Genomic DNA, 14,152 nt, shown 5'->3' with positions numbered 1-14,152 from the left:
TGCCACAGAATTCTAAGCAACTCGTCTGCTACATGAACTAGTGTTGCCCACAGCCATATGGCATAGCCAGATCAAGGCCTAACATAAGGACAATTCAGAGTACGCTATACATTTTCTTCATATCATGTTTCTTTAGACCCGTCTAAAATAAATAATGGATATATTGTGATGTGTAGGCTATATTAAGTGTATTTATTAGAGTTGTGATTAAATGTAGATGTTCCAAAAGGTCTGCATCAGTGGCTTGAAGGCTATGCGTGGAAGCCAGGAGATGCTAAACGTGTTTATGTTAAATAACTGTAAATTACTGTGAGACGGCAGTTATTTGCTTGACACGCCACGGCTGACAACATTTCATGACCGCCACAGCATTTGGGCTCAGGTTTGTTTTGGTTCAGAAAGGGAGAAGAGGCGGTTTGAACAGAAGGGTCAGCAGAAGACAGACACGACAGAAAATGTAGGGAGGAATAATGGGGGTTGGAGATACAAAATCGTGGGAAAGTTTGGTGGGGTTACTAAGCGGTCTTCTTGACCACGTGGATGAAGTAGCAGGGGGCCTGGCTCTGGCCGGGGGTGTAGTTCTTGAAGTCGCCGTAGACACTGTGCTCACACTTCCCGTGGAAGGCTCCCATCAGGATCTCTTTAAAGTTGTCAATACGGTGAGGGTAATAGGACAGGCGGAATTTGCTGCGGGAACACACAGACACAAGGCATAAAATGGGGGATCACGCTTACAACACTCCTAGCCAACAACCCTCCTCTCCTGTCTTCTGATGGGAAATAATAAGGAACCTTGGCCATGAGGTGTTAATACCTGTGGGTCCATGCTAATAGTCCAAATTCAGTTTTTATACACGCACTGACAATACATAGTCCAAATCCTGGTATGAAAATGACTTTCCCCTTCCAAAACTTAAGTAAAATGAAATGTAGACAAAGAAATGAAAAAGCTTCCATGAACTTTTGAATTAAACTACCCCTTAAAACTGACTTGTGGCTTTTCTTAAAGCCAACAAGTGTAATGTATTATGGCCTATTAAAAATGGATGCATAATTCATAGTGTGTAATATTTTTGTGGCAATTTTTCAACTAACTCAAAATGGACGACAGTAACCCATGAGAATACAAAGACATTATAAGGCACAAATACACTGAGCAAAAATATAAACGCAACATGTAAAGTGTTGGTCCCATGTTTCATGAGCTGAAATAAAAGATGCCCGAAATTTTCCACACTTACAAAAATCGTATTTATCTAATATTGTGCACAATTTTGTTTACATCCCTGTTGCCAAGATAATCAATCCACCTACCAGGTGTGGCATATCAAAAAGCTGATTAAAAGAGCATGATCAGTACACAGGTGCACCTTGTGCTGGGGACAATAAATGGTAACTAAAATATGCAGTTGTCACACAACAATGCCACAGATGGCTCAAGTTGAGGGAGTGTGCAATTGGCATGCTGAGTGCAGGAATGTCCACCAGAGCTGTTGCCAGAGAATTTAATGTTAATTTCTCTACCATAAGCCGCCTCCAACATTGTTTTAGAGAATTTGGCAGTACGTCCAACCGGCCTCACAACAGCAGACCATGTGTAACCACACCAGCCCAGGACCTCCACATCCGGCTTCTTCACCTGCGGGATGATCTGAGACCAGCCACCCGGAGAGCTGAGGAGTATTTCTGTCTGTAATAAAGCCCTTTTGTGGGGAAAAACTCATTCTGATTGGCTGTGCCTGGCTCCCCAGTGAGTGGGCCTTGCTCCCATATGGGTGGGCTGATGCCCTCCCAGGCCCACCCATGGCTGCGCCCCTGCCCAGTCATGTGAAATCCATAGATTAGGGCCTAATTTATTTATTTAAATTGACTGGTTTCCTTATGAACTGTACCTCAGTAAAATCATTGAAATTGTTCCATGTTGCGTTTATATTTTTGTTCAGTATATATTGGCACCTTTGCACGATTTAGTATTTCTTATAAAATAAGTTGAAAATAAAAAAAATAACTTTTGTTCACACGTGTAATTGTTTTATTTACAACTGCACAGGACCAAGAACAAAAAAATATAAAACGAAATTAAGATTTTACACTTTACAATATTATGGATTTGGTTGGAGGCAAGTAATCTAATTTACTGTGTCATTTATTTCACGTGGTAAATTGCAGGTGCCTACTGGGTAAAAATAGCTATTCAACATGTTTTGAAAAGAGAAAACAGAACGTGCTCCATTGCACTCCATTGTAAAGTGTAAGGGTGTCAATATATTTCACCGTATCTGTATGTGCTTATGACAAGTTTTACAATGCATTATGACTACATCATAATGCTACTGATGTAAGTAGCTGTACCTGAGTTCGGGGGAACTCTGTGGGCCCTCTGGCACCTGTACGGTGTAGTCCAGGGTGATCATGTGAGGCTTGTTGTCAACCCACAGCACAGAGGTGGTGATGTCCTGAGTAAGATCACTCTGAAACATGACGCACGGGCACACACACACACCACGGCAGTTAGTCACAAAACAGTATGGATAAGGACACGCATACAGCATAATACCGAGGCATGGATGCACACACTAGCATGTAAGAGAACTCATTACTTTTTATTATAACTACAGTATATTGGTGTAAAATAGTACAGAAGACAACACATCTGTAACCCTTCAGTTGCCAATATAGGAGCATAAACAAATGTTATGTTGATAGCAAGGTCCTACTGCTAACTAATTACGGAAAAATAAGGAAGCTGTTGCTATGGATCTACAAGACCTTGGGCGCTGACACTGGTACTTTTGCCATAAGTGGGTTGAATTTGCTTAACGACTGTTTACTTGGCCGTATTCATAGGCTGCACCTTACCAGACTTTAAGAATGAGTGAGTATCTATGAAAGCATGTGCATTCATTTTTAAGCAGGCCTAAGAAATAAAACCCTTGTAGACGCCAGTCTGCTTCTATCAGGGCATTGGGTTCAATGAAATCTGCATCGACTTTCCTGCACTCTGAAACTATTTCCATTGCAAAGACAATATCCGGCAGGCTTTAGGGAGATTTATGCCTAAAGCTCATCTGCTGGCCAGTTTTGGCAGGAATAGCCTCCCCATAAATTACTGTGTCCGAATGACTCTTCTTCCTCTACCACATAGACCAGTGGTTCTCAAGCTACTTTAGGTTACTCAACTCCCAGTCACATTTTACCCGAAGTACCCCCTCATGTGCAACTGATGCAGAGGCATTTATGAGTCTTCAAGTACCTCCTGTGGATAGGCCAGGTAACCCCCAGGGGTACTACTATCACATGTTGAGAACCGCTGACATAGGCTTTCACCGACCAACCACTTTTTACGTTTTAAACCGAGACAGCTTCAGTTTCTTGCACAACATTTTAGTGAAAAAAATAAGTTTAATGTCTTTATGTTTTATATTTTCTTGACCAACAAGGCTTGGCATAAACTATGTTACAATCAGAATGGCAATGTGTACTAGTGATTGCGTGAGTGGTGCAATATCACTTTACCTTTAGGAACTATTGTTTATTTATATTGAAGGGAGTGAAAGTTCACAAATAGGGATACTAAATGGTCCTCTGTAGCTCAGCTGGTAGAGCACGGCGCTTGTAACGCCAGGGTAGTGGGTTCGATCCCCGGGACCACCCATACACAAAAGATGAGAGAGGCCTGTAATTGTCATCATAGGTACACGTCAACTATGACAGACAAATTGAGGAAAAAAATTCCAGAAAATCACATTGTAGGATTTTTTATGAATTTATTTGCAAATTATGGTGGAAAATAAGTATTTGGTCACCTACAAACAAGCAAGATTTCTGGCTCTCACAGACCTGTAACTTCTTCTTTAAGAGGCTCCTCTGTCCTCCACTCGTTACCTGTATTAATGGCACCTGTTTGAACTTGTTATCAGTATAAAAGACACCTGTCCACGACCTCAAACAGTCACACTCCAAACTCCACTATGGCCAAGACTAAAGAGCTGTCAAAGGACACCAGAAACAAAATTGTAGACCTGCACCAGGCTGGGAAGACTGAATCTGCAATAGCTAAGCAGCTTGGTTTGAAGAAATCAACTGTGGGAGCAATTATTAGGAAATGGAAGACATACAAGACCACAGATAATCTCCCTCGATCTGGGGCTCCGCGCAAGATCTCACCCCGTGGGGTCAAAATGATCACAAGAACGGTGAGCAAAAATCCCAGAACCACACGGGGGGACCTAGTGAATGACCTGCAGAGAGCTGGGACCAAAGTAACAAAGCCTACCATCAGTAACACACTACGCCGCCAGGGACTCAAATCCTGCAGTGCCAGACGTGTCCCCCTGCTTAAGCCAGTACATGTCCAGGCCCGGTCTGAAGTTTGCTAGACTGCATTTGGATGATCCAGAAGAGGATTGGGAGAATGTCATATGGTCAGATGAAACCAAAATATAACTTTTTGGTAAAAACTCAACTCGTCGTGTTTGGAGGACAAAGAATGCTGAGTTGCATCCAAAGAACACCATACCTACTGTGAAGCATGGGGGTGGAAACATCATGCTTTGGGGGTGTTTTTCTGCAAAGGGACCAGGACAACTGATCCGTGTAAAGGAAAGAATGAATGGGGCCATGTATCGTGAGATTTTGAGTGAAAACCTCCTTCCATCAGCAAGGGCATTGAAGATGAAACGTGGCTGGGTCTTTCAGCATGACAATAATCACAAACACACCGCCCGGGCAACGAAGGAGTGGCTTCGTAAGAAGCATTTCATGGTCCTGGAGTGGCCTAGCCAGTCTCCAGATCTCAACCCCATAGAAAATCTTTGGAGGGAGTTGAAAGTCCGTGTTGCCCAGCGACAGCCCCAAAACATCACTGCTCTAGAGGATATCTGCATGGAGGAATGGGCCAAAATACCAGCAACAGTGTGTGAAAACCTTGTGAAGACTTACAGAAAACGTTTGACCTGTGTCATTGCCAACAAAGGGTATATAACAAAGTATTGAGAAACTTTTGTTATTGACCAAATACTTATTTTCCACCATAATTTGCAAATAAATTCATAAAAAATCCTACAATGTGATTATCTGGATTTTCTTTTCTCATTTTGTCTGTCATAGTTGACGTGTACCTATGATGAAAATGACAGGCCTCTCTCATCTTTTTAAGTGGGAGAACTTGCACAATTGGTGGCTGACTAAATACTTTTTTTCCCCACTGTATATGCAGTGAAATGTGTTGTTTTACAGCACTCAGAGTAATACAGCACCTCCTGGAGCAAATTAGGGTTATGTGCTTTGCTCAAGGGCACATCAACAGATTTTTCACCTTGACGGTGATACAGGCCATCCCTCTCAAAACAACAAATTAACTAAATAAAAGGGTGGGTAACTTGATAGAGAGATAAGATGGAAGAACGGATGGATGGTCAGGACAGGACAGACGGACAAATTAATACAATAGACAGATGGATTGAAATAGACGAATAGATATGCCAGCCACTGCTGATACTTATGGTATTATCTGCATGCAACGTTCCTCAATTTGTTTAGTACCTTGTAGTAGATGTTCTTGCCCTGGGGCGCTCTGCCTGTCTCCAGAATGTAGTCGTAGTTACGGTGGTCGATGATTAGGATGCCCCCTGGTTTCACCATGCTGGCGATGTTCTGCAGGGCTAACTTCTGATCACTCTGGTCCCCTGGGATAGACAAGCATCAATACATCTTAACCACAAACCAATCAATATACTGTTACTAGTAGTAACTTACTACCCAAAAAATTTATAATACATTTTATCTTTCAAGACACTCAAGGACATCTGACATTAAAGGTAGGTCTACATAAAACAAGTGCATCAATCAAAATTGCAATTTAAAATCAAAGGACAAGACAAAACAGGACAGATAAAGAGGGAGGGGTTGGGTACAGGATACAAACCCGGTTTATGGTAAGGGTTTAGGTTTAAGGGGTAGGGTTGGAATAGGATATGGACCTGGGTAAGGGTTAGGGGACACACATAAGAAACTGGTAAGGCACAGAAGGAAGGGTAGACGGAGTCAATCATGGACCATAGGCTATAGGCTTTCTTGAATATTTGGGGGGTTTAAATGAGATGACTGCGTGTCTGCATGTCGTATGTGTGGGGGGAGTGCATTACTTGTATACTGTTACTAGCACTTATACTGTTTCTAATACTGTTATAACAGCACTATCAATTAATACTTGCAATGTCAGATATCATCCCGGTCCTGCAAAGCTACACAAAGTGCAGGTTTTTGTTCCATCCCAACACAGAGAAGGTCCAATAATAAAGTACCAAGAACCATACATCTTCAAAGAGTGCATAAATAAGTTACTTGTTAGTCCAAAATAAGTTATGCAATGACAATAGTGGCTGCCTGCCCCTTACTCACCTTTGAAGTCTGGCAAGTGAGCGAAGGAGTTTCCCAGGCAGATGACTGCATCAAACCCGTTCCCTGGCTTCTGCACATCTTCTGTTAACGTCAGCCAGTTGGCCTCTTCGATCACTGGAGGAGAGGAGGGTAAGGAAAAAGAGGAACAAAATTAAGAAATTACATTTAGGTGGATTTTATCCCCAACAAGAGGTCTAGAGTATTTTCTTTGACATCTTCCCTCCTAGTTTAATACCTATTAAGAAAGCTGAGGACTTGTGTTAGCTCTGCCTAAGCTTTAGCTCAGCGGCCAACAAATAGAGATGTTAACTGCTAACCGTTAATCAGTTAGCCCCCAAAAATAAATTTGACTGGTCATGCTTATCAGACTATAGGGTAAATTGCATAATTTTGTGGAGTTAAATTGGCGCGTGTATTTTCGTTAGTCATCATGCATCTTCTGAAACGACCACAGCATACAGAGCCTACGACCTGTCAGAGAGCATGAGTAGCTCCTCAAAAAGTCTGTAGGCTACTGGAGTGAAACCTGCTTTTGTAAGGCCAGTCATTGCGCAACAAATAACAATTCTAAATGCAATAGCGTGTTAAAACTTGTGACCATGATTAAAAGGAGCTATTTATATTTCTCAACTCGTAATTAAAGCGCACCTCCCATTCGGGTGTGTAGGCTATAGCCTGCCTAGCATTGACTATCAGCGTGTCACCACCACTTTGCAATGTGATCTTGAGGTAGTATAATATTTTGATACCTGAATGTTATACTTTACTTCAAATAATGAGGCACGTCTTACCTTGCTTCAAAGTAGCCTTGGGAAAATCCACACGTAGAAACGTGTAGGCAATTATTTTATAAGAATTCCTCATGCCATCAACAGCATTTCTCTCCTGTTCTACTGGTTTACATATCAACTTTCTTTCGTTGTCCAGAAGCCAAAGGCACAAAACTAGTCATATTAGCAACCCATTATAGCGGTTGCTTTTAGATTCCCCCTCTTTCTAAGTTTCTAACAGAGATTTAAATCTCGGTCACAACTGCTCGCATTAGGTTTAGAACGGTGTTTCCCACAAGTTGCATTTTGGCAAGTGTTTGAAAATTAAGTTTTATTAGCTGCTTCATTACAGGAGTTGCATGTTCAATAATAGGCTATAGCCTTGCTATTGTTGCATGTTTCCATTAAGCTCTTAATGACAAATGTCCGGTCCTTGTATGCATGCATAGTATCAGAAAGGAAGAGGCAAAGCGAGAGGTTTCACGCTCGCCAAAATCTGTCCAAAATAAGCCCCTATTATTTTGGGCCTAAGCTTGTCGCCTGCCTTCCCGCCTTGGGCCGACTCCCATTGTTAGGGAGGAAACATAAGCATCTCATCATTATATACAGAGCTCTAATAGTATTTTCTGTTGGTCAAGTCATTTTACTGTTTGGAAAAATGTTTACCGTTTGTTGACCGGTTAATGAGGGTTAGTTAGTAAGCAAGAAAATGTACCGAAATGTGCATCCCTACTAACAAAGCATTGTTGCGCACAGGAGACCCAGGTTTGAATCTCAGTTAGACACACCCCCACTACTCACCCCATTGGTCAAAGGCACACTCTTTTCTTCTCTCCCACCTTTCCTTCAGGGCGTACTTGAGCATTTTGTCACTGGCGTCCACGCTCGTCATCTTGAATCCCTCCTCCACCAACATGATGGAGTCCACTCTGCAATAAACCAAAACCCATTGCTATTGGGTTTTGAACTGACTATAATGATTTGCTTATTTAACCTTCAAGGGGAACTTCAGGTGTACATTTGGCAGTAACAAAACCACATAGGCCTATATGAAGTGGGCTATCTTTGGGCTAAACTAAGCTAGCATCAGCTACCTAATCCTTAAATGGTCATAAGCCAAACTATCGTGCTTTTGTTGGGTGTGTCACTCATTCAGTGTGTTGCTAAGGTTACAAAGGTAAACAGTCTGGTTGACAAAAAAAACACATTGCAAAGGATGACCAAAATGTATAGTGACACCTGCAACAGGTTTGTTAAAGCCAATGCTCATACATTTTAGTGGACGGCGAACACGCTATAGAAACATTTGTGAATGGGGTGGACCTGTGGTCAAGCTTTTGCTGAGCTGGCAGTCCATAGTAGACAGTTGTGACACAAAACAAAACAGCATTGGCAGTTCAAAATTAGTCACACTCACTGTATCATTGGTTGAGAAGAGGGATTCAGTACTCAGAGAGCAAGAGTATACAAGTAGATCCAATGACAAAACAACTAGATGGTTTGCTATGGTAGAACATTCCAAAAGCCCCAAATAGCCTATAGCGGGGGACACTCCTAAATAATCCAGTTCCACCAAGCATGTTTACTATGGGAGATACCAGGGCACAGTTGCGAGAGTGCGGCCAAACTCAAAAGGTCTACTGCACTACTCTGCCCGGTATGTTCGTATAAACATGGGTTACTCCTTGGAAATGAGGATGATTCTACAACTGCCACACTGTTCGCTATGTGAATGAGGATGTGTGTTAGGACCATTACTCAAATTAGCTCAGAAGAAGAGTACACCAGATAGTGACTACTGTACAAACCAACTGGATATCAAGTGTGGCAATGGTACAATGATTAGGCTAACACATTATGTCTGGACTGAGCCAGTCAAAATCTTTTCCAATTCATCTACTTACTAATTATGGATTTCAGAGGCCCCATGGTCAGTGCTACCGCAGTTGACGAGACATGTGAAAAGACATCATCAACTACTGGCTTGTTAAATTCGATGCAAGAGATGAAGTTATTTACTACATTGCACAATGGCAAAGCGTTTTCTATACAATATACACAATCCTGACACTTATGTAGGCTTTCGCGTTGACGATCATGTCTTTGCCAATGCAACATGCCTTTGTTTCCAATAATCTATGGCCTATTCAGAGAGGGGGACCACATCCCAACGGCGAGATAACCGAAAGCCGGATGAAAGAAGTTTACAACATTTGGAAAAACATGTTGACGACTAGCAGCTTCCCAGATTATTTGACCTCCAAAAACAGAGATACACTATCTGTGTGGAGGAAAACCAGTCAAAACTATCAGGCCAATATTAGTGCAAAGCACTGACTCACTTTTGCCCAGTACACACCCTTACAGAAGGTTTAGATGGGCTATTCCATGGACTTTATCAACTTGATGTGCTGGATTTGGGCTATTCCAACCTGCAACTTGTACTTTTTTCAGGGGTGTGAGTAGCCCCATCTGTCCAGCCAATCTGAAAACCGCTCCACATTTTACTTCTGCATGAGTGAACATTTGGTATGCATGCCAAAACGTTGCACCTGCACCACTACAGAGGAGCAGTTAAGCATTGAAAAAGAGGTACAGCTAAAAGGAACTGCTAAAAGTAAAGTAACTGCAGTGCACGGCAACCTGCTGTTGCTTTTTTTGATAACTTTTACAGTCTTTTTAGGAGTGAGGTTTCATAACTTAAACGCACAGGTAGTTCCTCAAATTCTGTAGACTATGCCCTAAATAGGGACCCATAATGAAAACCAACATCTCTTCACAGGTAGTAAGTTTATCCTTCCTATTTAACAATACACCAATTTATTATAATACATCAAGATTCAACACTGAGCAGATTATCTTAAGAAGGCCTACATTTCCGCAGATAAAATGTGCTTTATATTCGTTGAAGGCTGTTTTATCTAGCTAATACACACGATGCTTCTTTTTCTGCAATGTAGGCTGCCACAAAAGCAGGTGGCAACTAATGGAATATTTCAGCAACTGCAATCAAGGCCTATCCAAAGGCTAGACACTAAAGAGACGATGCAATAAGAACCACAAGTCAAAATGAAAGGTTGTTAAGTGCTCGATGTGTTATATGCTTATTATAGTGATGTTTGCAGTGGCCTACGAGGGCGAACAAGCTGTTGTGTACGGAGAAATGTACAGTTCAGAAATACTAGTTGTATCGGCAACATTGCCTACCCTGTGCCGCAGGCTACATCCAGTATCCTTTGCACATCATGTCGTTTTAGCAGGGACACCACCCAGCTTTTGTATTCTTCCGTTCTACTCCGCGTGTCTCCGATGTACAGCTGCCACACTTTTGCTGCTTTTCCGTCGGCATACTGATCAGGAAGACCCACCGCAGCAACGCCGAGAGAACGCGTTCGAAAAACACTGTCGACCGACATTCTGTATCTTCAAGGATCACACTGACTTCTACTTTGTGCAGAAATATCAAATCCTAGAATACTGTAATGTTTATGAAAACAGTGAGGTATTTATTATATGTCGAATATCCGTATTTTTCTATCTAGCCTTTCTCGACGTAAGTCTTATGGGTGCTATTAGTATTTATACTAGCTAGAGATAAACTGCAAGCGAAACTTTAGGCCAATGAGACTCCTGTATACTCACGCCTTCTTTCTGATTGGACACGGCGTAGCCCTCACACCAACATTGAGGAGTTCTATTAATGTCCGGGCATGCTCCGGGTGTGGATGAAGCGGGTTAGCATTGATTGCATGCGATTTGGAACAGGGCTGCCACAGGGGCGTGAGCCAAGTGCCCCGTGACGTAGGTTAAGCAAATGGAGTAATGACCAGGATTCTCTATTTTCACATGCGAAAATTATTGCTTTTGATAAAAAGGCTTTATATGCCTTAGCAATGAAAACAAGTTTGAAAATGTGAAGATATATTTTATGGAAAATGTTATGTTTCTGAACGAAGCATCATGCTGCCTTGTTGATAACATGACTGAGAGCCTCAGATTACTGTTCGATTTGATAAGGGCGCTCCTCCCTCACCGCTTTTGCCCTTTCACGTTGCTGGCCATATCCCGGTGCACCGCGGCTCAGGTTAATAGAACTCCCTCAATCGTATGAGCTAATGAAACGTGTATCAAAATTATCCGCCCTAAATCTAGTATTTCATCAGTTGCATGGAAGTAAAACAGATGTTGAGGCCTCTGAATGAAATGTATGGTTAAATTAAGTGAAACATTTTGAACGTAATTTATTTGTAGCCTATTATATTTATAAGCAATTAACAATACAATTGCAATCAAGAACTGATGCTACAAGTAGTTTTTTCAAAGTCCAACAATACACAAACTATGTAGGCCTAACCACTATCAAACGTTTTCAATTACACCATTTGTCTATTTGATGTGAGTTTTTTATTAGTCTGCAAAAATTTACAGCACAACATGGACTTGTTTATGAGGCAGGTTTTCTCTCCCCACCCAACTGCGTGTAGGAGAGTAGACACCTCCTATGCTGATTGGCCAGTAGACTTCACCACAGACCCTCCACCCTCTGGTTCAGGCAGATCCTGTACTATCCAGGCCAGGGTAGAATCACCAAGTACTTGGTGTATTTTTTCGCATTTTGTTACATTAAAGCCTTATTCTAAAATGGATTAAATAAAACAATTTCATCAGCAATCTACACACAATACCTCAATGACAATGCGAAAACAGTTTACAATCTTTTGCAAATCTATTAAAAATAAAACACAGAAATACCTTATTTACATAAGTATTCAGACCCTTTGCTATGAGACTCGAAATTGAGCTCAGGTGCATCCTGTTTCCATTGATCATCCTTGAGATGTTTCTACAACTTGATTGGAGTCCAACTGTGGTAAATTCAATTGATTCGACATGATTTGGAAAGGCACACAACTGTCTATTTAAGGTCCCACAGTTGACAGTGCATGTCAGAGCAAAAACCAAGCCATGAGGTTGAAGGAATTGTCCGTAAAGCTCAGAGACAGGATTGTGTCGAGTAACAGATCTGGGGAAAGGTACCCAAAACATTCTGCAGCATTGAAGGTCCCCAAGAACAAAGTGGCCTCCATCACTCTTAAATGGAAGAAGTTTGGAACCACCAACTCTTCCTAGAGCTGGCTGCCCAGCCAAACTGAGCAATCGGGGGTGAAGGGCCTTGGTCAGGGAGGTGACCAAGAACCCAATGGTCATTCTGACAGAGCTCTAGTTCCTCTGTGGAGATGGGATAAACTTCCAGAAGGACAACCATATCTGCAGCATTCCACCAATCAGGCCTTTGTGGTAGATTGGCCAAACAGAAGCCACTCCTCAGTAAAAAGCACATGACAGCCCACTTGGAGTTTGCCAAAAAGCACCTTAAGACTCTCAGACCATGAGAAACAAGATTCTCTGGTCTGATGAAACCAAGATTGAACTCTTTGGCGTGAGTGCCAAGTGCCACGTCTGGCACCATCACTACGGTGAAGCATGGTGGTGGCAGCATCATGTTGTGGGGATGTTTTTCAGCGGCAGGGACTGGGAGACTAGTCAGGATCGAGGGAAAGATGAACGGAGCAAAGAACAGCGAGATCCTTGATGAAAACCTGCTCCAGAGCGCTCAGGACCTCAGACTGGGGTGAAGGTTCACCTTCCAACAGGACAACAACCCTAAGCACACAGCCTTGACAATGCAGGAGTGGCTTTGGGACAAGCCTCAATGTCCTTGAGTGGCCCAGCCAGAGCCCAGACTTGAACCCATTGAACATCTCTGGAGAGACCTGAAAATAGCTGTGCAGCGACACTCCCCATCCATCCTGACAGAGCTTGAGAGGATCTGGAAAAACAATTTAAACCATTTTAGAATAAGGCTGTAACATAAGAAAATGTGAAAAAATTGAAGGGGTCTGAATACTTTCCGAATACACTGTACGAATTTGTTGATTGTATTAAAAAAGTCCTAGGTAGCCTAGCCATCCGAAGTTTGAATATAATCCAAATTTGATCACATTCACATTCTCGTCACAAAAACAAATTGGCTTAGGCTATAGAGGTATTGCTTCATTTCCCCTGGCAAGATGGGACAGGACGCATAGAAAGCCTACAGTTGAACAGACTGATACAGCATGTCAGATCGTAAATCATTTAGATGTAAGCTGCCACAACATTTCTGTCTGGAGTTCTTTTCCCGTTTGCTAAAAATAATACCTGAGGAAAGTGGAGAGCGCACTCTGCTCTTATAGACGTGCACCATGCCTGACCCGTATTTGATCCCCTGCTGATTTTGTACGTTTGCCCACTGACAAAGAAATGATCAGTCTATAATTTTAATGGTAGGTTTATTTGAACAGTGAGAGACAGAATAACAACAAAAAAATCCAGAAAAATGCATGTCAAAAATGTTATAAATTGATTTGCATTTTAATGAGGGAAATAAGTATTTGACCCCCTCTCAATCAGAAAGATTTCTGGCTCCCAGGTGTCTTTTATACAGGTAACGAGCTGAGATTAGGAGCACACTCTTAAAGGGAGTGCTCCTAATCTCAGTTTGTTACCTGTATAAATGACACCTGTACACAGAAGCAATCAATCAGATTCCAAACTCTCCACCATGGCCAAGACCAAAGAGCTCTCCAAGGATGTCAGGGACAAGATTGTAGACCTACACAAGGCTGGAATGGGCTACAAGACCATCGGCAAGCAGCTTGGTGAGAAGGTGACAAAAGTTGGTGCGATTATTCGCAAATGGAAGAAACACAAAATAACTGTCAATCTCCCTCGGCCTGGGGCTCCATGCAAGATCTCACCTCGTGGAGTTGCAATGATCATGAGAACGGTGTGGAATCAGCCCAGAACTACACAGAAGGATCTTGTCAATGATCTCAAGGCAGCTGGGACCATAGTCACCAAGAAAACAATTGGTAACACACTACGCCGTGAAGGACTGAAATCCTGCAGCGCCCGCAAGGTCCCCCTGCTCAAGAAAG

The 14,152-nt window shown here is 42.2% G+C and overlaps 1 protein-coding gene across 1 annotated transcript; it reads right to left on the bottom strand.

The window, feature by feature from the left end:
- Positions 1-429: 429 nt before the first annotated feature.
- gnmt (glycine N-methyltransferase) lies at positions 430-10,744 on the bottom strand. Its single transcript, XM_041848361.2, has 6 exons — positions 10,380-10,744; positions 7,974-8,101; positions 6,403-6,516; positions 5,545-5,687; positions 2,353-2,471; positions 430-687 (listed from the first exon to the last, which is right to left on the bottom strand). Exons 1-6 carry the CDS (start codon positions 10,586-10,588, stop codon positions 516-518), a joined length of 885 nt encoding a protein of 294 aa, XP_041704295.1. The 5' UTR covers positions 10,589-10,744; the 3' UTR covers positions 430-515.
- Between the last annotated feature and the right edge of the window lie 3,408 nt (positions 10,745-14,152).

This window comes from Coregonus clupeaformis, unplaced genomic scaffold (assembly GCF_020615455.1).
Source record: "Coregonus clupeaformis isolate EN_2021a unplaced genomic scaffold, ASM2061545v1 scaf0307, whole genome shotgun sequence".
In the NCBI taxonomy this organism is placed as follows: domain Eukaryota; kingdom Metazoa; phylum Chordata; class Actinopteri; order Salmoniformes; family Salmonidae; genus Coregonus; species Coregonus clupeaformis.
Note: the sequence above shows the minus strand (reverse complement) of the source record. Positions and strands in the feature narration are given on the sequence as shown.